The sequence below is a fragment of the Salmo salar genome, chromosome ssa10 (genome assembly GCF_905237065.1).
Source record: "Salmo salar chromosome ssa10, Ssal_v3.1, whole genome shotgun sequence".
NCBI lineage: Eukaryota > Metazoa > Chordata > Actinopteri > Salmoniformes > Salmonidae > Salmo > Salmo salar.
This window is the reverse complement of record NC_059451.1, coordinates 70,590,157-70,616,541: the sequence shown is the minus strand read 5'-3', so window position 1 is coordinate 70,616,541 and position 26,385 is coordinate 70,590,157. Positions and strand designations below refer to the sequence as shown.

Below are 26,385 nucleotides of genomic sequence, written 5' to 3'. Positions count from 1 at the left end.
GTCTCAATACTTTTCCGAATGCACTGTATGTACATGTAAGTAGAGGTTAAAGTGACTAGGCAATCAGGATAGACAATAAACAGAGTAGCAGCAGCGTGTGTGTGAAAGTGTGTCTATCTGTGATTTGACTAACTGTTCAGCAGTCTTATGGCTTGGGGGTAGAAGCTGTTCAGGAGCCTTTTGGTCCCAGACTTGGCGATCTGGTACCGATTGCCGTGCGGGAGCAGAAAGAACAGTCTGACTTTGGTGGCTGGAGTCTGACAATTGTTTGGGCCTTCCTCTGACAGCCTGGTATAGAGGTCCTGGATGGCAGGGAGCTCAGCCCCAGTGATGTACTGGGCCATACGCACTACCCTCTGTAGCGCCTTACGGTCAGATGCCAAGCAGTTGCCATACCAAGCTGTGATGCAGCCAGTAAAGATGCTCTCAATGGTGCAGCTTTAGAACTTTTTGAGGATCTGAGGGCTCATGCAAAATCTTTTAGTCTCCTGAGGGGGAAGAGGTGTTGTAGTGCCCTCTTCACGACTGTGTAGGTTTGTTTGGACCATGATACGTCCTTAGTGATTTGAACACCGAGGAACTTGAAGCTCTCTACCACAATATCCTTTGGGTTTTTAATTCCCATCTGTGCTACCGTGGATGCTGAACACACACATTTTATATATTTATTTTTTACTTTTACCCCTTTTTCTCCCCAATTTCGTGGTATCCAATTGGTAGTTACAGTCTTGTCTCATCGCTGCAACTCCCGTACGGATTCGGGAGAGGTGACAGTCGAGAGCCGTGCGTCCTCCGAAACACAACCCAGCCAAGCCGCACTGCTTCTTGACACAATGCCCTCTTAACCCCGAAGCCAGCCACACCAATGTGTCGGAGGAAACAGCGTACACCTGGCGACCGTGTCAGCGTGCATTGAGCCCGGCCCACCACAGGAGTCGCTAGAACACGATGGGACAAGAATATCCCTGCCGGCCAAACCCTCCCCTAACCCGGATGACGCTGGGCCAATTGTGCGCCGCCCCATGGGTCTCCCGGTCGCAGCTGGCTGGCTGCTGGCTGCGACAGAGCCTGGACTCGAACCAGGATCTCTAGTGGCACAGCTAGCACTGCGACGCAGTGTCTTAGACCACTGCGCCACTCGGGAGGCCCCGAGCACACATATTTGAGTCTCTTTGCAAGTGTATTCGCACCTTTATTTATTATAATTTTATTTTTTTCACCTTTATTTAACCAAGTAGGCTAGTTGAGAACAAGTTCTCATTTGCAACTGCGACCTGGCCAAGATAAAGCAAAGCAGTTCGACACATACAACAACACAGAGTTACACATGGAATTAACAAACATACAATCAATAATACAGTAGAAAAATCTATATACAGCATGTGTAAATGAGGTAGAATAAGAGAGGTAAGGCAATAAATGGGCCATGGTGGCGAAGTAATTACAATAAAGCAATTAAACACTGGAATGGTAGGATGTGCAGAAGATGAATGTGCAAGTAGAGACACTGGAGTGCAAAGGACCAAGATAGATAAATAAATACAGTATGGGGATGAGGTAGATTGGATGGGCTATTTACAGATGAGCTATGTATAGGTGCAGTGATCTGTGAGCTGCTCTGACAGCTGGTGCTTAAAGCTAGTGAGGGAGGTAAGAGTCTCCAGCTTCAGAGATTTTTGCACTTCGTTCCAGTCATTGGCAGCAGAGAACTGGAAGGAGAGGCGGCCAAAGGAAGAATTGGCTTTGGGGATGACCAGTGAGATAGACCTGCTGGAGCGCGTGCTACGATGGTGACCAGTGAGCTGAGAGGGTGGGGCTTTACCTAGCAGAGACTTGTAGATGACCTGGAGCCAGTGGGTTTGGCGACGAGTATGAAGCAAGGGCCAGCCAACGAGAGCATACAGATCGCAGTGGTGGGTAGTATATGGGGCTTTGGTGACAAAACGGATGGCACTGTGATAGAATGCATCCAATTTGTTGAGTAGAGTGTTGGAGGCTATTTTGTAAATGACATCGCCGAAGTCGAGGATCGGTAGGATGGTCAGTTTTTTACGAGGGTATGTTTGGCAGCATGAGTGAAGGATGCTTTGTTGCGAAATAGGAAGCCGATTCTAGATTTAATTTTGGATTGGAGATGTTTAATGTGTCTGGAAGGAGAGTTTACAGTCTAACCAGACACCTAGGTATTTATAGTTGTCCACATATTCTAAGTCAGACCGTCCAGAGTAGTGATGCTAGACGGGCGTGTGCGGGCAGCGATCGGTTGAAGAGCATGCATTTAGTTTTACTTGCATTTAAGAGCAGCACCTGAATCTGCTCTACCCTCCTTCTCTTTGCACACACTTGCACACACAGGTGTGTCCTTGCCCCAGACATGTGACTGTCTCAGAGTGGGCTAAGAGGGTTAGGCTTAAACAGATCAGTCACACCTGTGATATCAACATCCTTGCCTCGCGTATGAAAGAAAGAGCCCTTTCATTGACAGCAGAAGGCTCGCAGCTCTACTGTTACCCACTGTTTTTATTAGGTACCACCAATGAGAAGAGAGAAAGAGAGGTGGGGGGTCAACATTAAACACATTTAATAACAAAAACAGAGGTGGGGTCGTATTGGATACTGTGTCCAGTTCAATTTCTGAATTGACTGATGCTGAAATTAGTTTTACCCAGTGATTTTTGTTGTTGTTGTTGTTGTATATATATACACTAGATGACTGACAGGAAACACTGTCTTGAAGCAATACTTTTACATAGTATTATGTGAGCTAAACATACAAATAAAAACATTTTCCTTAACCCTTTACACTCATGGGAATTGGCATATATGGATAGGGCTAAATTGAAATGTTTCTTACAGGAAGAAATATGAAAAGCATATGGATAAGCATGGAAGCAATTGCAAGGGAACAGTTTCGAGATGATGGGAAAATGATTAGACCAAAGATGAGGACACGACAGTTCACCTGACGCAAGAATGAATCCAAACATTACGCTTGATGTGAATTTTACATTTACTGTACTTTTCACGGCAACGAAATCTGAAAATACTCTGGATACATTCAGGAACATTATACGGATATTCCTGGAAAATGTGTGGTAGGTGAAACAAGACAAAAAAATGACAGGGTTTGAGTGAGAGGACTAACTGGTGTCTCCAATGGAATTAAAATAATGAAAAGGGTGTTGCAAATACTAGACATTTCTGCTGTAATGTTTTATTAGTAATCACCTTCAGTCCCACATTGTGGATGTGTTAAGTGCCAGGTCTCTCTCCATTCAGAGACGTCAGAATCAAGCCTGTCAGGACTCCATCACATCATCTTGCAAGTCTCCAAGTGCCGGCTCCATAGATGCATCTATGAACACATTCACAGTCACTGTTCAATTACCGATGGCAGTTAGGATAGGTGATATCTGACAAACATATACTATGTTGAACAGGTCAGACTAAACCTACCTAATTCTGGTCTCCCCATCGGCGACCGAGCAGGCAAGAGGTGAGGTCTTTGCCAGGGCCCCATTGATGGGCATGGCAGTATAGATCGGCTCCTGGCCCTTCATCAAAGATACTGGTCGGTCACACAAAAACACACACACAAAGCACTGATTACATTATCAATGGTGGTTATGATTAGCATGGTGCAACCAACCTGATCGCTGCATTCACCTTTCTATTTCACTTCAGATATCATGGTATGTGAAGTGAAATGGAATGGTAAAACACAGCAATCAGGCTGATTCCACCAGCCTAGGTTATGAAGGTGAATTGGGACAAAACTCGAAACTGTTTTGACAAGGTCAGATGTCACTAATCTGGTTCAAGTGTCCTCCCCGTTCCATTTATAGGAATGCTCACAGTGAGGCCATGTCTGTGTAATGCTGAGGGTCCCCTCGCTGGTCTTCTCTATGTTGCATGTTTGGCTGCAAACTGGACATCTTTCGAACAACTGCAGCAGGCAATCCTTATAAACAATGTACTTCCTCATCTTATGAGGTGGTGTTGACTGGGAGGGCCTGTGACAAGTTGATACAGTAGACAGCCAAGTGGTCAATTGCATTTTGTTATAAAGAAAGGACAACATTTTTTGAAATTGCACTTCACAACCAAAATGACAATACACAAACTTGTATGAGCTACGACCTGTTGTAACGAGGTAGCTAGCTAGCTAGCTAGCTAGTTCTCTAGCTAGCGAACTATGCTAATGTTAGCAAAAAACGTAAGCTAGCCTGCCTCACTAGCTAACGTTAGCTAGCCTGCCTTGCTTTATCTAAAGATAAACTGACACGTGATGTGTAAGTAGTTATTATTATAGACGTCACCATGAACGCATTACAAACATCTACATGTTGATTATGTTTTTCATTGGCAGAGTAATCTAATAGCTGGTTGAGAGAATGCCAAGAGTGTACAAAGCTGTCATCAAGGCAAAGGGTGGCGACTTTGAGGAATCTAAAATATATTTTGATTTATTAAACTTTTTTTTGGTTACTACATGTTATTTCATCGGTTTGATATCTTCACTATTATTCTACAATGTAGAAATAGTAATAAAGAAAGACCCTTGAATGAGTAGGTGTGTCCAAACTTTTGACTGGTACTGTAATATTCCCAATTTTTCAGGGGGTGCTTTAGCACCCTTACTTTCCGTGGCTATGGCTGTGATGCTGCCCTCATTATTATTGCTGGACATTGGACTTCGCTATTATTATATTTCCTATGGTCCAGGACATTTAGACAATGATTTAGTTTTTTCCCCCCAGTTATAACTAACCTGACCCAGCGAATTATTAGAATCGGGTGTGCTAGATTAGGGTTGGAGGCAAAACCTACAGGACGTTCTGCAGGAACAGGGCCGGGGAGCCCTGCTTTAACTATACTGAACAAAAATATACTGCTCAAAAAAATAAATGGAACACAAACAACACATCCTAGATCTGAATGAAAGAAATAATCTTATTAAATACTTTTTTCTTTACATAGTTGAATGTGCTGACAACAAAATCACACAAAAATAATCAATGGAAATCCAATTTATCAACCCATGGAGGTCTGGATTTGGAGTCACACTCAAAATTAAAGTGGAAAACCACACTACAGGTTGATCCAACTTTGATGTAATGTCCTTAAAACATGTCAAAATGAGGCTCAGTAGTGTGTGTGGCCTCCACGTGCCTGTATGACCTCCCTACAATGCCTGGGCATGCTCCTGATGAGGTGGCGGATGGTCTCCTGAGGGATCTCCTCCCAGACCTGGACTAAAGCATCCGCCAACTCCTGGACAGTCTGTGGTGCAACGTGGCGTTGGTGGATGGAGCGAGACATGATGTCCCAGATGTGCTCAATTGGATTCAGGTCTGGGGAACGAGCGGGCCAGTCCATAGCATCAATGCCTTCCTCTTGCAGGAACTGCTGACACACTCCAGCCACACTGCTGACACACTCCAGCTATTGTCTTGCATTAGGAGGAACCCAGGGCCAACTGCACCAGCATATGGTCTCACAAGGGGTCTGAGGATCTCATCTCGGTACCTAATGGCAGTCAGGCTACCTCTGGCGAGCACATGGAGGGCTGTGCGGCCCCCCCAAAGAAATGCCACCCCACACCATGACTGACCCATCGCCAAACCAGTCATGCTGGAGGATGTTGCAGGCAGCAGAACGTTCTCCACGGCGTCTCCAGACTCTGTCACGTCTGTCACGTGCTCAGTGTGAACCTGCTTTCATCTGTGAAGAGCACAGGGCGCCAGTGGCGAATTTGCCAATCTTGGTGTTCTCTGGCAAATGCTAAACATCCTGCACGGTGTTGGGCTGTAAGCACAACCCCCACCTGTGGACGTCGGGCCCTCATACCACCCTCATGGAGTCTGTTTCTGACCGTTTGAGCAGACACATGCACATTTGTGGCCTGCTGGAGGTCATTTTGCAGGGCTCTGGCAGTGCTCCTCCTGCTCCTCCTTGCACAAAGGCGGAGGTAGCGGTCCTGCTGCTGGGTTGTTGCCCTCCTACGGCCTCCTCCACGTCTCCTGATGTACTGGCCTGTCTCCTGGTAGCGCCTCCATGCTCTGGACACTACGCTGACAGACACAGCAAACCTTCTTGCCACAGCTCGCATTGATGTGCCATCCTGGATGAGCTGCACTACCTGAGCCACTTGTGTGGGTTGTAGACTCCGTCTCATGCTACCACTAGAGTGAAAGCACCGCCAGCATTCGAAAGTGACCAAAACATCAGCCAGGAAGCATAGGAACTGAGAAGTGGTCTGTGGTCCCCACCTGCAGAACCACTCCTTTATTGGGGGTGTCTTGCTAATTGCCGATCATTTCCACCTGTTGTCTATTCCATTTGCACAACAGCATGTGAAATTTATTGTCAATCAGTGTTGCTTCCTAAGTGGACAGTTTGATTTCACAGAAGTGTGATTGACTTGGAGTTACATTGTGTTGTTTAAGTGTTCCCTTTATTCTTTTGAGCAGTGTATAAAACTTTACAAAACATTGCTTTATTGTAGGTATATGTAGCCTACGCTACTGCGTGAGAGCTGCATGGAAGACTTCCAATGCCTATGTTAGAAATGGCAAATAGAGAGACATTTCTTCTCCTTTCTTTGCCTGGCAACATTTTTTACATTTTATATGACTGGAGACATTATCAGAATCTTTTTAAGACAACGAAAAATACAGGGAAGGCTTTATAGCCTGCCACTGACAGTCTGCCGCTGACAGGTCTGTGGGTTCGTTGTGTGAATGAATGTTTGAATTTCTCTGCCTGTTTTTTTGTTGTTGTTGTTGTTGTTGCAATGCATCATTGCGACAATGTATCAATTTAGCCAATGGGATCACACCACACCAGAGCTAATAATTTTCAGTATAGCCTAGGCTACTTGCTTAAGAGCTAGAGAGAGGGGGAAGGGATAGGAGAGTTGCCAGCGGAGATGCGTGAATTACAAGAAGGGAACAGTGAAATATCCGCCGGAGTTTAGGTTACCCATATCAATAAGTCGTGTCACAGATAAAGCACTAAAATGTAAATGCAGGCTTAGTGTCAACATAACTACCCATTGATTCACTTAAATTAATCAACGGCTAATAGGCTATGGACAGGTTGCGTTTATGTGTTTCTATTTTCTAAGGGTTGTCAATTTCATCTTCATAGCCTAGGCCTACAGTGCCTTTAGAAAGTATTCACACTCTTTGACTTTTTCCACATTTTGTTATGTTACAGTCTGAATTTAAAATGGATTCAATTGAGATGTTGTGACACTGATCTACACACAATACCACACAATGGCAAAGTTGAATTTTAGTTTTAGAAATGTTTTGAAATTAATAAAAAAAATGTAAAGCTAAAATGTCTTTAATCAATAAGTATTCAACCTCTTTGTTATTGCAAGCCTAAATACATTCAGGAGTAAACATTTGATTAAGTCACAAATTGCATGGACTGAGTGCAATAATGGGGGTTAACATGATTCTTTTGAATGATTACCACATCTCTGTACCCTACACATACAATTATCTGTAAAGGTCCCTCAGTCGAGTAATGAATTTCAAGCACAGATTCAACCACAAAGACCAGAGGTTTTTGGCTAATAAATAAACATTTTTATCCTGAATACAAAGCATTATGTCGTTTGGGGCAAATCCAACACATCACTAAGTACCACTTCATATTTTCAAGCATAGTGGTGGCTGCATCAAATGGGAATGCTTGTCAACTGCAAGGACTATGGAGTGTTTTGTTTTATAAAAAGAAACGGAATAGAGCTTAGCACAGGCAAAATCCTAGAGGAAAACCTGGTTCAGTCTGCTTTCCAACAGACACTGGGAGACAAATCACCTTTCAGCAGGACAATAACCTAAAACACAAGGCCAAATATACACAGGAGTTGCTTACCAAGACGACATTGAACATTGAGTGACCTAATTTAAAGTTTTTGATTTAAACCGGTTTGAAAATCTATGGCAAAACTTTCAAATGGCTGTCTAGCAACGATCAACAACCAACTTGACCGAGCTTGAAGAGTTTCAAAAAAGAGTAAATGGCCAAATATTGTACAATCCAGGTGTGCAAAGCTCTTAGAGACTTACCCCAAAATACTCACAGCTGTAATCGCTGCCAAAGGTGATTCTAACATGTATTGACTACAGTATATCTAATCAAGATATATTAGTGTTTTCTTTTTCATTCTTCTTTAAAAGTGTTCGAATTTCTCTTTCACATTGATGGAGTATTTTGTGTAGATCGTCAAGAAAAAAAATACAATTAAATCCATTATAATCCCAATTTGTAACACAACAAAATGTGGAAAAAGTCAATAGGTGTGAATACTTTCGGAAGGCATTGTATATCACAGCTGTCTCTATCTTCCCCTTAAAACTGCGTTGTTGGTTAAGGGCTTGTAAGCATTTCACGGTAAGGTTGTTGTATTCGGCACATGTGACAAATACGATTTGATTTGAACTTTCCCCCTCAATTTACATGATAGGCTACATTGATTTAGCAGACTAGTTTTTGATATCCTACAGAAAGGATTTAAAGCTAAGGCAAGGTTTTTGGAGAAATTGATTTGCTTATGTGTCTGAGTGAGATGCACTGCAGGTGGCTTTGGTTGATGGGTCCTTTTTAAGTGTGTGTGTGTATCAGTTTGCTAATTCTCACTATGTCCATTCAGAAAGTTTCCTAAAATAGGCCTAGCCTGTCTGAACTCCGACCTTGCGGTGGTCCAGAGAAACTGCACTACGGGAGTGATCCTGGGGTAATAATTACATTGTTAGATAGGCCTATAGTGGATTGATGCATGTTGCATATAATTACCGTTGGAGTGCATAATTGCCATGGTGTTTATGCCAACATCCAATGCAACGGTGCCCCCCCCCCAAAAAAACCCAGCACAATATAGTCTAAAGTTACCAGCAGTAGGCTTACCATGTAAGAGGACACGATTCTTTTGAACCTAAAAGACAATCTAATCTAAATTGTATGAGTAGACCCTCTCACAGTTGAGGCTTAGGGTATTATAATAGCCTGCAGATGAACAATATAGCTCAATGCTATTTTCTAAAACGCAGCTGTCACATGTCAGTCAGACGTTCAATGATAGGCGACATTCATCTCATTATTGTCTCTTTTCACCCACGATAGACATAATTGTAATCCAAACCCAACCTCGTTGTGACGCACTGAGGTTCCAAACTCAGTTATAGACAAGACTGACTTTATGACCAAAATTATCCTATTTACACTTTGTAGTACATTTTGACACAAAAATCAATGTTTCTGACTCATATCGATGCCACATGGGCCGTTTTCAAAGGGATTAATTGTTTTTTTAGTGTCAGTCAGTCTTTAAATACATGTCATTTTGTTCTTGAAACACTGTAGAATTCCATTCATACCTATGGAGGACTGCTCCTACTGGGGAATATCAATATGGCTGACTGGTGGCTTTTAAGCCTCTCATTGGCCAATACATAGCATCAGCAATCCTGTCACGCCCTGACCATAGAGAGTATTTTATTCTCTATGTTGGTTAGGTTGGGGTGTGACTAGGGTGGGTAATCTAGGTTGTTCTATTTCTATGTTGGCCTGGTATGGTTCCCAATCAGAGGCAGCTGTTTATTGTTGTCTCTGATTGGGGATCATATTTAGGCAGCCATTTCCCCACTGTGTTTTGTGGGATCTTGTTTTGTTTTTGTGTAGTTGCCTGTGAGCACTCCAGAACGTTTCGTTTATTGTTTTTTTGTGCGGTTCACTTCTAATAAAATGTCGAACCGATTTCACGCTGCGCTTTGGTCTGAATGTTCTTACGACATTCGTGACAAATCCAGGTTTTATACACTGTACTTCATTGGTTTTACCTCAAATAAGTCCATGGGAAACTCATGGGATTTAATACAGTCAATAGAAAAGAAAATCTGCATTCTTTCAAGGTTTAGAGAATTTAGACATCACATAATACTCTAATCCCCACTCTTTTGAAAAACGCCAAGGCCACTGACGTTGTCTTAAATGAGCTAAGTGTCAAAGTGCTGTGTGTACAGTTTGTATGACGCAAGCACACAAATTATCTTCAGGAAATGTACCTTTTCGTCTGTCCTCCCTTCCTCTCCACTAAAGGACGAGAGGCTTACGGTGACGCGGGCAGCTCCTGTCAATGGGACACCAGCCATCCTGCACTTCCACTACCAATTGAGCGAGTGCCGCACGGCCTGCTGGGAAACAGCCCTCTCCTCAGACAGCCTCTTTCTGGAGATCCCCGCTGGGGCGCTGGCGGAGGGCAGCAAGGAGGGGTAAGCATAGGCACACACGAAGAAGGACAGACAGGCAGGGTGTTACATACAGCTCTGAGACACATACCCCTTGTTAAGACCTACCAGCTTGCCTGCAGACACCCATTACAGAAATGTTGGATGACCTGTTAGGTTACTAATTTCCCATGCAAGTTATACTCTGACAACATTTATAGTATAAGGACAATGGAGCGTGCACATGCTAACAGAAAGGACGAGGTGGGTCATTGTGTCATTGTAGCAAAGTATTTATCAACAAAATATCTGATCTCATTTTCGTTCTATTATCTATACAAAAGGCCATGATTGATTTTGGCCCAATAGGCCTGGCATATTACCTCTTTCAGGGAGCTTTCAGTTTTAATAGGATTATTTTATCTAAAATCCTTTAGGCCTACCTACAGAAGAAGAAAAAACTACACATCCCTGCACAGCCTGGCAAGAGTGGCACAAAGGGTGTTAAGCGTCCCCAGTGGCTCTGCAAGCGCTGAGAGGGTATTCTCCTCTGCTGGCCTGCTCTCCAGGGACCAGACTCTGGCCAAACTCATGTTTCTAAAAATGAATTCAAAAGGCACATACGAATGAGCCTAATAAGGCATTTTTTAAATTTGTATTTAATTCTAAGTAAGTCACAGCTTATGTGCAATTTTTAAACTATAATTATTTAATCCAACTAAATGTTTAAATTCTGAGCACTTAATGTCCCTGCCAACCTAGTGTGTCACACATTCAAATGCTTCACTATTTATTTATTTGAAGGCTATAGCCTTGAAATAATATAAATAATATAACCTAAATAATAAATTAATCGTTCCTTCTTAGGCTAACTGTCTTGCTCCTGACCTATTTAGAGTTTTTATATGCTGTTTAATACTGTATGACATGTAGCCTACTTGAAATTATAAGCACTTACAGTCTCTTTTTCCTGTTATTTATTGAAATACTTTTCATTCAAATTATATTTTATTTAACTCGGCAAGTCAGAACAAATTCTTATTTACAATGATGGCCAAACCCGGACGACGCTGGGCCAATTGTGCGCCGCCCAACGGGATTCCCAATAATGGCCAGATGTGATACAGCCTCAACAGACTGTAGTAATGCCTCTTGCACTGAGATGCAGTGCCTTAGACTGCTGCACCACTTGGGAGATTTGGTTTCAATACTTCAAAACCAAATGGTAGGTTCAGGTAGTCAAAAAAAAATAGATGTGTGTTGGTTAAATTGTGATTTGAATGAATGGAGTGAATTTGGAGCAGCAGTTTTATTTCCCTTTGAGCAAGGAGCGGTTTTTAGCGAAGCAGTTGGAAAGGACGTGGAGCGCCGGAGTGGTGTGCAAGCCACCGCTCCATGAGCAATGAGCGGGATTTCCGACCACTCAACTCCACTCACATACTCTGATCTGGATCAGAGGAACACCTTAGTGAGAATTCTGTTAAGTGACTACAGTTCAGCATTCAACACTATTGTTCCCTCCAAGCTCGGCACCAAGCTCAGAGCCCTGGGTCTGGACACCACCCTCTGCAACTGGATCCTGGACTTCCTGACGGGCAGACCATAGGCTGTGAGGATTGGCAACAACACCGCCACCACACTGACTCTTAACAAAGGGGCCCCCCGGGGGTGTGTCCTCAGCCCTTTGCTGTACTCCCTGTTCACCCACAACTGCGTGGCTTTGCACGACACCAACTCCATCATCAAGTTTGCTAACAACTCAACAATTGTAGGCCTGATAACCTACAACGACGAGTGAACCTAAAAGGGAGGAGGTAAGTGAACTGGTATTGCGGTGCCAGTACAACAACCTCTCCCTCAACATCAGCAAAACAAAATATTTGATTGTTGACTTGCTCCGATCCACATGAACGGGACTTCCGATAGAGTCAGTAGTTTTAAGTTCCTCGGCATCCACATCACCGAGGACTTGACATGGACCAACAACATCACCAGTAGTCAAGAGGGTGCAACAGCGTCTCTACTTCCTAATGCTTCTAAAGATATTCGGTGGAAGAAATCTGACTTACAGCATTTTGCCATGGTGCGGAGAGAAAAATGTGCCGTTTATAACACTATTCTACACATTTTGTCACGAGGGGCACATGCCCTGTGTGCTTGTTCGGTAACCCTGCCCTGCATGCATGTCCCTAACATATGACTAATAAAACTTGAAACAATGCATTTCAGGGAGGCTATTCTCTCTCTCTCTCTAGTCCAGTGTTTCCCAACTCTGGTCCTCGAGTACCCCTCTAACAGCACACATTTTAGTTGTAGTCCCAAACAAAAAACACCTGATTCATTCAACTTGTCAAGGGCTTGATCAATAGTTGACAAGTAGAATCAGGTATGTTTCTACTTGTCAACAGGGCCAGTACAAAAATATGTACTGTTGGGGGGACTGGGGTTAGGGAACACTGCTCTAGTCCATTCCTCTTATGAATAGAAATGAGCCATTACGCGGCGTCGTTATGTCATCAGTGTCATGTCAATATCCTCTTGGCACGGCCTTGGCACAGTGCCAGCGGCTTCTCCAACACTGCAGAGCTAACAAGCTAATTCTAAGGGGGCACTGCAGCTGCCACTGCATTATTATGTAAGTCTACTCTCTTATGTAAAAACAGTGCATCATCTCATTCTCTTCCCCCTTCTCTTTCTCCCCAGGCTCACCAGCCTGCTGGAGTTTGCTGAGGAGAAGCTGAAAGTCAACTACGTGTTCTTGTGGTTCGATAGAGCCAGAGAGGATCGATGTAAGCGCTCCACTATTTAGTGCTGGATTCAAAGGAGGAGTGCAGCTAGAATTCTTATTTGAAACCCCCAAAAAATGTCACCCCGCCTCTGTTTTGGTGAAAAGCTCTGGGTGGATGCAAGGACTGACCATCCATGATATCAAAATTATAGTTTTAAACATGTTGAGGCTATACACTGTTTGTTTACATTTACATTGTTTACAAGATTAGAGTAAAACAATCTTATATTTTGGGTTCTGATGAGGTATGACATTTAAGCTAGGCTCATGGGGCATTTATAAGTTATATTCTTAAAGAATCAATGGCTATATATCATTAATGTATAAGTCACAAATGGATGAAGCAACTGCCAATTCTAGCTTTTAATGGGCACATAATTGGTGGTTAGCATTAGCATGCTAATTCATTTCCATATAATGTACTTGGACTGTCCCAATTAGATGTTTAGACTATGATACACATTGGAAAGCAAGGGTTGCAGTTCCTTTCCAACTGTAGAACATTTCCTTGGAGAAAAAAAACATTGAATGGATAATGACATTTGATTGAGCTATCCTTTTGTATATTAATAACGTCCATGAAATCAAACGACCATAGCTTATAAGTACACTATACATAGAAAAGTATGTGGACACCCCTTCAAATGAACCACACCCGTTGCTGACCGGTGTATAAAATCGAGCACACAGCCATGCAATATCCATAGATAAACATTGGCTGTAGAATGGCCTTACTGAACAGCTCAGTGACTTTCCACTTGGCACCGCCATAGGATGCCACCTTGACAACAAGTCAGTTCGTCTAATTTCTGCCCTGCTAGAGCTACCCCGGTTAACTGAAAGTTTTGTTATTGTGAAGTGGAAAAATCTAGGAGCAACAACAGCTCAGCCGCGAAGTGATAGGCCACACAAGCTCACAGAATGTGTAAAAATCGTCTGTCCTCGGTTGCAACACTCACTACTGAGTTCCAAACAGCCTCTGGAAGCAACGTCAGCACAAGAACTGTTTGTCGGGAGCTTCATGAAATGGGGTTCCATGTCCGAGCAGCCGCACACAAGCCTAAGATCACCATGCGCAATGCCAAGGGTTGGCTGGAGTGGTGCAAAGCTATCCGCCATTGAACTCTGGAGCAGTGGAAACGCGTTCTCTGGAGTGATGAATCACGATTCACCATCTGGCATTCCAACGGACGATTCTGGGTTTGGCGGATGCCAGGGGAACGCTACCTGCCCGAATGCCTAGTCCCAACTGTAAAGTTTGGTAGAGGAGGAACAATGATCTGGGGCTGTTTTTCATGGTTCGGGCTAAGCCCCATAGTTCCAGTGAAGGGATATCTTAACTCTACAGCATACAATGACATTCTAGATGACTCTGTGCTTCCAACTTTGTGGCAAAAGTTTGGGAAAGGCCCTTTCCTGTTTCAGCATGACAATGCCCCCGTGCACAAAGCGAGGTCCATACAGAAATGGTTTGTCGAGATCGGTGTGGAAGAACTTGACTGGTCTACACAAAGCCCTAACCTCAAACCCATCAAACACATTTGAGGTAGAATGGAACGCCGACTGTGAACCAGGCCTAATCACCCAACATTAATGCCCAACCGCACTAATGCTCTTGTGACTGAATGGAAGCAAGTCCTCGTAGCAATGTTCCACCATTTTTATTTTATTTATTTTACCTTTATTTAACCAGGCAAGTCAGTTAAGAACAAATTCTTATTTTCAATGACATCCTAGGAACAGTGGGTTAACTGCCTTGTTCAGGGGCAGAACAACAGATTTTTTACCTTGTCAGCTCGGGGATTCGATCTTGCAACCTTTCGGTTACTAGTTCAACGCTCTAACCGCTAGGCTACCTGCCACTCCACCATCTAGTGGAAAGCTTTCCAAGAAAGTGGAGGCTCTTATAGCAGCAAAGGGGAGACCAACTCCATATTAATGCCTATGAATTTGGAATAAGATGTTCGATGAGCAGGTGTCCACATACTTTTGGTCATGTAGTGTATCTTGATTAGAAGTGGCAGTGATGTTCTAGGGAAGTTAATCTTAGATAGTGCTTCTAATCTGGTACCCAAGACAGAACGGCCACAACACTGGTTAATCCTGTCCTGGTCCTGCTAGGTTCACTAACTTCTCTGTATGGTCTCTCTTAACAGTATCCATCATAAAGACTTTCCACTACATGGGCTTTGAGGTGGTGAAACCCGGCAACCCTCTGGTGCCGGCTCGGACAGACCTCATCTTCATGGTCTACTCTCTGGAAAACAGCAGCTCCGATGAGGAGTGAATGAAACATTGTAAAACCGGACCACCCTGCCGCTCCCTAGCCCACACATGACCCCCACAGAACCCCTCCCGCCAGCTGCCTTCATCCCTGTCCCCCATCCTCAAACTGTGTGTCCCCTCCCTAACCCCAAAGATACTCTCTTCCACCCAAATCTCTACCCTTCTCATTGATTGGGTTGTCATACTTTTGTAGAGTCTATTATAAGAGGGGTGTGGTGCTTGGGGATGCTAAGATCTCTGTGGTGATACACAGCGGTGGAGCATGGAAAGGGCGGAGCTTGGACTGAGTCATCACCCGATTGGTTCAGATTTGACTAATCGCCCCACCGATGGGCTCCACTCCATGCCAGGCTTTACATGCCTGCCCACAACAATCCAACAGGGTGACTTTTTGGCTGGAAGTAAAAGCATATCTATACTCTGACAGCTTGCACGGAATATCAAAGAGCCTGACTTGGGTCTTTTAATGTACAGTGGTTTCTATACAAAGCAGGGCTTGTTTAGTAGGGACAGCAATGTAATGGGTAGCATAAGGGAATTATTTTAAGGGGATATTTGCCTGGGTATGGTTGGGTCAACATGAATGAATTAATAGTTCTGCTTGTATTTTTTTCTATGATTGGGACAAGTATAACACTGATCTTTCCGTTACAATTGCAATCATTCTATAACATATATATTTTTTCTCAAACTGTTGGGTATATTAAGTCATCATTCCTACTTTTGCATCACTAGCTATGATCGTTCAGCTTACGGTTTTCTTATTTTCTTACCAGATTATAGTTAGCGTGATATTGTTAGTCTCGTCTGATATTTGAAAGCTGGTCGAAGGTCGTCGTTTTGAATGTTGGGTCAGGGCAATCTAGTTCACAGCTCTCTGCAGCAATGATGTGCGTTCCCCTCGCCTGAGGTCGCTCAGCTACGCAATGAGCCTGTGAAACTAACAACACCTGAATTATTGAGCCAGTAGAGGTACATCGAGAAGAGTGGAAGAACCATTAAACATAAATGTTGTAATCCATTCTCACTCGGCACATAAGTTACCACATAAACATAGCTAGACTTAGCCCTCATCATTTTGCAAATACATTGAAGCGATATAAGAATAGGCTGAGACAGCTCTTCCTGGTTTCAATCCCAGTTAAAATTCATATCTTCGTATACAGTTCTATCAACCAGAGCCCTTTTGTACTAGTAGTACCACCCCCAACAACACCTCTGCTCAGTTGAAACTATTTTGAGAGGGTTGTGGTGGGGCCTTTTCCGCCTAAGAAAAGACAGCAATGTTCTCTTTTACACTTCAGTCTTACTGTAGAATGTTCCCCATTTCCCACATTCATCCCTAGCTACCCAAAGCAATGTGGCAAAAAGGAAACCAACCCATGAAGGGAAAAGTCACAACACAGCACTTTAGGTAGCCACGTAAAATCGAGTGGAAGTGCATTAGGGTCCATTATGGAGATGTGGCCAGCGCCTTCCATTTTGTTTTGCCGTGCAAACCAGACAGAATTGCCAAAGAAATAGTTCTACATTCAGCAGTAACAGTTAAAACGTTCCGGTTAACAGTAATCCTATAGGACACTGGCTTAAGTTTCTCTCTCACACTAACAAGATCCCTAAAACAGTTCTAGGGTGACCTGGTTTCTTCAGGAAAGCAGTATACAAATATATTCCCCTACCAATAGCATTTTGTCTCAGAGGAACATGGTCAAGAGTGATCTGTGCTTGGGATCCTATGTGCAGGGGGCTTTAATTTTTGCATGTGTGTAGATGTTGAGTCTTCATAGATGGGTTAGATGACGTCACAAAAACTATACACACACTTCAAATGGGGCAGAAGTCCATGAGGAGTTGTGATTCTGATTGTCCATATGTCGGTACCAATCTGGACAATCTGCCATGTGGGGAATCGTAAATGACTCATTTTAGCTAGTTTCATCATGTTCTTGATACCATGTCTTGTCTTGTTTTGACTGATTTCATGTCAATGCTTATGGCAAAGTTTTGCTAGCTAGCTAGCCAACCAACAACTGTAAAGATGTATTTGAGAGACAAGTGTTCATTGTGGAAATGCATTTATGATTTCAATAAACATTGAAGAAATATAGTTTACAAGTCAACCCAGTCGCTTTTGCCCCATAGTTGCGCACGCGTCAGTTGTTGCTAAACAACCAACCCTGTCTATAGCTGTTGAATGAGCAGTGACGAAAAGGACAATGTCTATTCATCTTCAGAGTTATATTTTTCTGTATCTTTCTTGGTTGATTGTTTCTTTCTTATAGCCTAGTTTAGTTGTTTTGTTTACAGTGGCGTACAGAGAATCATTCAATGGCAATCCATACTTATACCTTTCACTTTTTCTGTCCGGAAAAAAATTAAATTGTTTTAATCTATCTTGCTTGTGTTTGTTTATCCATCGGGATGTGTGTGCATAGTTGCTGACAATTGAGAGAGAATGTGTTTGAGTAAGAATTTGTCCCTGGGTTTGATCCCGGGTTTTGGCACCAAAAAAAGGAACGGTAATAACCGACTCATGAGCACCATTATTTGACAGACCGCTGTACTGACAACGGTCCATCAAACAGGTTGTTGAATTTAGCATTTAATCTTCTGTATTTAGGACGATGTAGTAGTGACGCTAAATAGGGTTGGTCAAAAAGTAAATTGTAGAAATAAGTGCACTGTGTTATACCTGCACTATGATACTATACGTGTTGACTTCACAGAAGTCTCCATCATCCCCAGAACTTTATTCCATTTCCTGTATCATTTAGACTTCAGATGTCTGGCCCTGACAAAGACTTCTGTGAAGTCAAACCTTTGCTTTATTGCTGCAGTATATGATACAATGGGGAACAGCAATACACCATGTGTGGGCCTTCCCTTTATCTCAGATGTAGCACAAATACATTTTGGGTCTGCAATCTGTAGGCCTACACTTGTGATTGTGAACTACCCCCTCAACCTTATTTAGGCAAGGCTTTACAAAACCTCAAAGGTATCTACCAACAGTAACCTAGTGCATGTGAGAGACAAAGATGTTGGGATTAATGGAATAGGTGAGTCAAATGCAGAGTTGTTTATCAGAATGAGTAGGCCAAAGGCTATAAAACGCTCTTCTCCCGCTGGGCTCTCAGCTCTCTTGCCGATTCAACCAATAATCTTCAGGCTGTTTCCTGGAAACTGTCCGACACTCCTGATGTTCAGCCAAGCCCACTTTGTCCCAAACTGGTTGATCTTTCCGTCTATTTCCGGTGTCAGGCCAGTAAAGGTGCTGTGCTACATGCCTTAGGCATTTTCCACAGTCCAGTGTCAAGGCAGCGCAAAGGACAGAGCTTGACCTCTGACCTCATTACAGGCGTTGTGTGCAGATGAGAGTTAGGCCTGTTTACTGCTAAGTGGAAAGTAGCTTGTTTAGCCTAGGCTGCCCCCAAGGCATCTGTTCTGTGTTTCATAGCAGCAGCATGGTTTGAAGCGGACTTTAAAACTTCTATGTAGTCACACAATCACTATGGTCTCAGACATTTAGACATGCTATTTATTTAGTCTGAATGTGGGCCTATTTTGTTGCTGGGTTACAAGGTGTATTTTAGGCCCTGTGCACACTCAGGTTGTAAGGCTGATTTACAGTACAACACATTTTACATATTTTCGATTACTTTTTCCACACAAAATGTTTTATGCAACATGACTGACACAGCAGAAACCCAGCTGCCATTCTGGCTCCCACCACTAATCCCTGGTGGAGCAAAAAAGGACAGTCAGTCCCTTCTGACCTTAATCTTCACTTGACTTTACATAACAAGCCTTCAGATTGACGCTGCTACCGCATGGATGTCAGTCACGGCATTTTGCACAAGTCCCTTTTCTGCATGTACAGCTATCGGGGTTTGAGGATCAGGTCAGCAGAATTAAAGCAAGCTAGAATCAATGACTAATCCCTTCTAAAAATGACCTGACTCATCTTTTACATCGCATCCGATATCCGCTAATTCCACCAGAAAAGCGCATGGAATATGGATGTTGCATAAGCACATTTAGGGAATTTCAATATTCTCCACATTACATGATCAGAACACTATTCATGAACATTTCCTTAGCACTGATGGCTCAGCATATAGCTTACAGCATAAGTCACATTTCCTCTCAAACATACTGTGTTCTCATTTGATGGCTCATGTTTAATATACGACACACGTAGTGTGACAAATATTAGACTGTGCAGAGGCTTCGTGAGTTTTGTACGAGTTGTTACACAGAAAATGTGAATGACAACACGCAGTCAGCCCTAGCTTTCTGAATAAACATCATTCAGCAGATGCCAGACATGTATAGTATTTAGCCTTTATTTAAAGAAATACAACAGATAGTCAAAGAACAATTTAGAAAACCTGAACAATTTTTTATTTTTTTTTACAGAAAAGTAACAATGTGGGCCACTCATTTGTCTTTCTCCTTCTGCTCTTTTTCCTTCTTCTCTTTCTCCGCTTTGGCCTCCTCCGCCTCGTGTTTCTTGATCAGCTCATCCACTTCCTTCTGTTTCAGCACCTTGATGCAAGTCTTTCCGTTCTCTCTGGTCAGAGTGGCGATCTCCACTAGATAACACCAAAGCGGAGACACATAGGGTTACAAAAAGGAGGCTACCACCCAGCATGTAAACCAGTAACATAACTTTTGGGGGGAATATTTATCACTTAAGAGGTTGGAAGGGGGAAAATGAGGAACGCAATACAACAGACATACATATACAGTATATGCAAATAAAGCGTTGTTCACACAGCAGGCCTTAATGCTCAAATCTGTTTTTCAAAACTATTTTGGACTACTGGACTGTCCAAACAGCAAGTGACCAAAACGTGTGTGTTCAGACAGCAGTCATTTGCTGACAAGTCTATGCTAGTTGTCATAGTAACAACAGTGTGTGTGCAGTGTGTAGGCTGATTGATGGTGGTGCTTGTTTCCCATTCCTCAGAAGTTAAGTAGCAAGCTAAGGTGACAATGCCTGCCATGGCCATTTTCCATTTCCTTTGAATGTTATTAAAGCCTCAAAAGGATAACTTTCATAAGACCTTTTTGGCTTTCTAGCACAATCACCAATTTGTTTGTAAACAATTAACAAGCTAGTTAGCTACCATGTTCTTGTCAAACAGAGTAGCTAGCAATCAACAATATAAAAACCACTTGAGGGCAAATATATCAAATTTGACCGTTCAGACAAGTCACATGTCCAGGATAGGGCGATATGGCCAAAATATATCACAGTATTGAAAAAGAAATTGACAGTATGATGGTATTTTATGTTGTCGAATAATAAAAGTTGTGACGGTAGGAACCAAAGTGTTGATAAAGTGTTTCCTAGGTGACCCTATAATCTTTGGCTACATGGAATCTTTACTCTTAGCTATTTCAGGTAGCTACCATTCATGCCTTGCATATTCCTCAGGGGTACGCCAAATAAAAATGTGATTCATATTTTTTTCCTTCACATTTTCAAACAGTACATTTATATTTTCCAACGGGGGTATACATTTGGGTGAGGTTTTTTGCCCTCACCTGAGGAACCTCGTTTCACTGCCAAAAATACAATTAAACCATCTAGTGTTCAGCGAAATAACAACACTATGTCAAATACAGGTACCCTAGTCAAATAATTAACATCCAACCACATTAACCGTTACTTTCTCGTGGGAAATCTTCACTCTTGCGCAGACATTTAGAAATGAAACATGACAATTTGAAAAATAAGCCACAGGAGTTTATTGAGCGAGAATAAAGACTACTTTTGAGTAGTAGGACATGTATAAAAGCAACAGATACCATTAATAAGAAGAGGCTAGGAGCGTCTTATATGGTGAGCTACCGACTTAATTCTTCCTGCTGCCGCGGATATGGCTGGGACAATGCTGGGGGAAAAGGCCAAAAAAACTATAGACAATGCCTTCATCAAACAACACTATTTTGAAACAATTACTGCTTCGCATACAAGCCAGTGAATTATATGTGGTGGGGGGGGAAGCTCCTGGTATGTGTCTGTTACGTTTATGGGGGTCAATTAAGGAAGACATCCTCTTCTGCAAAAAGTACTGGACAGCTTTGTGACATCAAATGGACTTGTGGTCAAGATGTGTTGGTATCTGTACTGATGGCGCAAAAGCCATGACAGGGAGACCTAGTGGATTTGTAACGCGCGTGCAAGCAGCTGCTCCCGACGCCACTTGGGTACACTGCAGCATCCACCGAGAGGCTCTTGCTGCCAAGGGAATACCTGACTGATTGAAATATATTTTGGACTTTGTTAACGCAAGGCCCCTGAACTCTTGTGTATTTTCTGCATTATGCAATATGGGCAGCGACCATGTAATGCTTTTACAACATACAGAAGTGCGCTGGTTATCAAAGGGAAAAGTATTGACACTTTTTTTTTTATTGAGAGACGAGCTTAAAGTTTTCTTACTGACCATAATTTTCACTTGTCTGACTGCTTGCATGATGACGAGTTTCTCACACGACTGGCCTATCTGGGTGATGTTTTTTCTCGCCTGAATGATCTGAATTACAGGGTCTCTCCGCAACTATATTCAATGTGTGGGACAAAATTGAGGCTAAGAAGTTGGAGCTCTTTTTTGTCTGCATTAACAAGGACAACACACAGGTCTTTCCCTCATTGTATGATGTGTGTGCAAATTAACTCAAGATACGGACAATGTCAAATGTGATACAGCGAAGCACATGAGTGAGCTGGGTGCGCAATTACGCAGGTACTTTCCCGAAACAGATGACAAACTGGATTTGTTATCCCCTTCATGCCCTGCCTCCAGTCCACTTACCGATATAAGCCTCATCAAAATTGCAACAAGCGGTTCTGTGAAAATTGAATTTAAAATGAGAAGCCACTGCCAGATTTCTGGATAGGGCTGCGCTCAGAGTATCCTGCCTTGGCAAATCACGCTGTTAAGACACTGATGTCCTTTGCAACGACGTACAAATGTGAGAGTGGATTCTCAACCCTCACAAGCATGAAAACTAAATACAGGCACAGACTGTGCATGGAAATGATTTAAGACCGACTCCAATACAACCCAACGTTGCAGAGTTATGTCCATCCTTTCAAGCACACCCTTCTCAGTAACCTGTGGTGAGTTATTCACAATTTTCAATGTACAAATAAGGTTTTATATGTAAGATGGCTAAATAAAGAGCATAATTATTGATTATTATCATTTGTGCCCTGGTCCTATAAGAGCTCTTTGTCACTTCCCACGAGCTGGGTTGACCCTGGTGCTAGAAGGGGCACGCAGCTGGAGGTTGAATGTTTGGGAACCACTGATTTAGAAGATCCTGTTGCACAAACATGCAGATTTAAATCTACACCATCACTGGTATTATCAGTCTGTATAGTTAATTACGTTTGCTCTGACTCAGTACATTTATTAGCTAGCTAGCCAGCTAACTTGCTAGCAACTAACAAGATTTAGGCCTAACTTGCTAAGAAAAAATAAACTAGCTGTTTGCAGATGTATGAAACAAACTAATAGTGTAATTATATACTGAACAAAAATATAAACGCAACATGTAGTGTTGGTCCCATGTTTCATGAGCTGAAATAAAAGATCCCAGAAATGTTCCATACACACAAAAAGCTTTTTTCTCTCAAATTGTGCACACATTTTTTACATCCCTGTTAGTGAGCATTTCTCCTTTGCCAAGATAATCCATCCACCTGACAGTTGTAGCATATCAAGAAGCTGATTAAACAGCATGATAATTACATAACAAGGCCACAGATGTCTCAAGTCTTGGAGCGTGCAATTGGCATGCTGACTGCAATAATGTCAACAGAGAATGTAATGTTCATTTCTCTACCATAAGCCACCTCCAACATAATTTGAAAGAATTTGGCAGTACATCCAACTGGCCTCACAACCACAGACCACGTGTAACCACGCCAGCCCAGGACCTCCACATCCAGCTTCTTTACCTGCGGGATCGTCTGAGGAGTATTTATTTTTGTGGAGAAAAAGTATTTCTGATTGGCTGGGCCTGCCTCCCCAGTGGGTGGGCCCCAGTCATGTTAAATCCATAGATTAAGGCCTAATGAATTTATTTCAATTGAGTGATTTCCTTCTATGAACTAACGCAGTAAAATCTTTGAAATTGTTGCATGTTGTGTTTATATTTTTGTTCAGTATAGAACACTAGTGGATTTATAGTAAGAAGCAAAGTGAAAACAGCATTGTCGTCATCAACATTGTTGCATGTGCTGCATTGACCATGCAGACTGAATGCAAGTGTCTCTGTCTCGTGTTCGAGGAACAACAAATCGCGCTCCTTGAGTGACAGGGGTCGGGGCTAGGTCTGTGTGGAAAGTGGCATAGAGAGAGATGACTCAAGTAACAAAGTCAACTATAAAAATGGATGTTACACACAGTGTATCACATTTAACAAACCAACATTCAAATGCCGTTACAGAAGGTAAAGTAAAAACCCAGCCTGGTCTGTCCATCAACACCAGTATATAGTAAAATATGGTATCCTACCCAGCCCTAGAGCAGGGATCAGATTTGCATCTGACTTTAAACAACCTATGAAGGTGGTTTGAAATGTGGCTTGAAATATCTGAGTCACTTCAAACTGCCAATGTCAACATGGCTTAAGTTAAAAAGGTCCATTAACACTCAATTTGAGTAATATTCCATTCTGATTGAGTCTCAAGAGCTCTCTCATACACACAGACAATCTTTCACTAACACACACCTTTCTCAGCAGACAGCTTGCTGACGTCCATAGTCTTGTTGAGCACTTTGACGGCCAGAGCCAGGGCAGAGGACAGAGACATCTCTCCTTCTTTGAAGTCCTGCTTCAGCATGGACACAGCCGCCTTGGAGAGGAAACAAACAAGACACTTAACATCTTTAACACAACACTAAGAAGAAGAAAAAAACACACACTTTAAAAAGTTACATTACTGAAGACATTGGGGGTGCTGGTGAGCCAAAAAGGGTCCCCTAAATGGCCAGAAATATTGTCCAGAAAAACCCCCACACCTGTGAGAAAAATACAATATTACAAAATAATTGTGTGGTTTCATGAAATAACATCAATAAATAGACCTATATCAAGAATTACACATGCACTGCACTGGTGATGAATATTTTCCCAAAAATCTACCAAGTTTTAATACGGGGAATCATTCATATTTATCAGAGATTCCCGGGAAATACCGCAAAAATCAGAAGTGCCCATTTAAAGCGTTTAAAACCAAGATATGATCACTATGCCAGGGTTCTCCTCAAATAAGAGTTTGGCTGCGCCACCGGATCGCCAATGACGTTAATTAAAAAACAGGCCGTTCAAAAATTCTGAGCGTTATCATGTTCCTTAATTCAGCAGTTGGCTCTCTCGACACCGAGCGCACCCAGAGTATAGCGCTGTCGAATCATACAAACTTTTTAAATGGTAGTCAAACAAATGTCAAATGACCAAAGTTGCTAAGCTTGCTAGAGAACCTTCAACAAATGACAGAATATCTCCTATATTTGGCAAAATCGTGTTAATGAACAGTGGAAATATACTGAACAAAAATATAAAAACACGCAACATGCAACAATTTCAAAGATTTTACTGAGTTACAGTTCATATAAGGAAATCGGTCAATTTAAATAAATTCATTTAGGCCCTAATCTATGGATTTCAAATGACTGGGAATAGAGATATGCATCTGTTGGTCACAGATACGTATAAAAATATAGTAGTGGCATGGATCAGAAAACCAGTCAGCATCTGGGTTGACCACCATTTGCCTCATGCAGCGCGACACATCTACTTCACATTGAGTTGATCAGGCTGTTGATTGTGGCCAGTGGAATGTTGTCAAACTCCTCTTCCAATGGCTGTGTGAAGTTAGTGGATATTGTGGGGAACTGGAACACGCTGTCGTGCACGTCGATCCAGAGCATCCCAAACATGCTCAATGGGTGACATTTCTTGTGAGTATGCAGGCCATGGAAGAACTGGGACATTTTCAGCTTCCAGAAATTGTGTACAGATCCCTGAAACACGGGGTCATGCATTATCATGATGAAACATGAGGTGATGGCAGAGGATGAATGGCATGACAATGGGCCTCAGGATCTCTCTGTGCATTCAAATTGCCATCAATAAAATGTCCATAGCTTATGCCTGCCCATACCTTAACCCACCGCCACCACGGGGCACTCTGTTCACAACGCTGACGTCAGCAAATCGCTTGCCATACACGGTTGTGAGGCCAGTTGGACGTACTGCCAAATTCTCTAAAACGACAATGAGGCGGCTTAAGGAATAGAAATAAACAAATTCTCTTGCAACAGCTCTGGTGGACATTCCTGCAGTCAGCATGCCAATTGCATGCTCCCTCAAACTTGAGACGTCTGTGGTGTTGTGTGACAAAACTACAGATTTTAGAGTGGCCTTTTATTGTCCTCAGCACAAGGTCCAAATGTGTAAAGATCATGCTGTTTAATCAGCTTCTTGATATGCCACACCTGTCAGGTGGATGGATTATCTTGTCAAAGGAGAAATGCTCACTAACAGGGATGTAAAAAAAATCTTAAGAGAAATAAGCTTTTTTTGCTTAAGGAAAGTTTCCCGGGATCTTTTATTTAAATTCATGAAACATGGGACCAACACTTTACATGTTGCTTTTATATTTTTTGTTAAGTGTAGTTAAAATACCAAGGTTGATCTCACATTCTCTGCCGAAGCTCTCATACGGGCAGAAAGTACGGGACAGCGCAAAGAAGAGGGTGAAATGTCGTGCCGGTATTTTGGCATTCATAGGTTGAAAGATGTGCTTTTTGATAATGCAACCTATGGATGACAGAACAGTTAGGAATTTCCATGCGAGACAGAAGTCAGGATTTGGGGTTTCAGTGGGATTGGAAACTAGCCTAGGCTCTAGGACAGAAGATACAATTTCCCCTCATGCCTCTGAATTGTTAACAGGATTCATGTCTTTGACAGAGATGCCTATGTTGTGAATTGTGCATAGGCCTATCAAATGTGACTGTCTGAAGTGTCAATGACAGT

The 26,385-nt window shown here is 42.6% G+C and overlaps 2 protein-coding genes across 4 annotated transcripts in view; one reads left to right on the top strand and one right to left on the bottom strand.

Annotated features, from left to right (window-relative positions):
• Window positions 1-17,711, top strand: part of oaz2a (ornithine decarboxylase antizyme 2a) — a 29,287-nt gene extending 11,576 nt beyond the window's left edge. The window contains 3 exon segments of the mRNA XM_014124041.2: window positions 10,117-10,289; window positions 12,948-13,033; window positions 15,189-17,711. Of these exon segments, the coding sequence (XP_013979516.1) occupies window positions 10,117-10,289; window positions 12,948-13,033; window positions 15,189-15,319 (390 nt within the window). The 3' untranslated portion in view covers window positions 15,320-17,711.
• A 1,937-nt stretch (window positions 17,712-19,648) lies between these two features.
• Window positions 19,649-26,385, bottom strand: part of psma4 (proteasome 20S subunit alpha 4) — a 32,396-nt gene continuing 25,659 nt past the window's right edge. For all 3 annotated transcript variants that reach the window (XM_014124037.2, XM_045688049.1, XM_014124040.2), the window contains 2 exons: window positions 24,073-24,196; window positions 19,649-19,913 (listed from right to left, as the gene is read on the bottom strand). In XM_014124037.2, coding sequence (XP_013979512.1) covers window positions 19,759-19,913; window positions 24,073-24,196 — 279 coding nt within the window. In that variant the 3' untranslated portion in view covers window positions 19,649-19,758. The remainder of the gene's footprint in view (window positions 19,914-24,072; window positions 24,197-26,385) is intronic.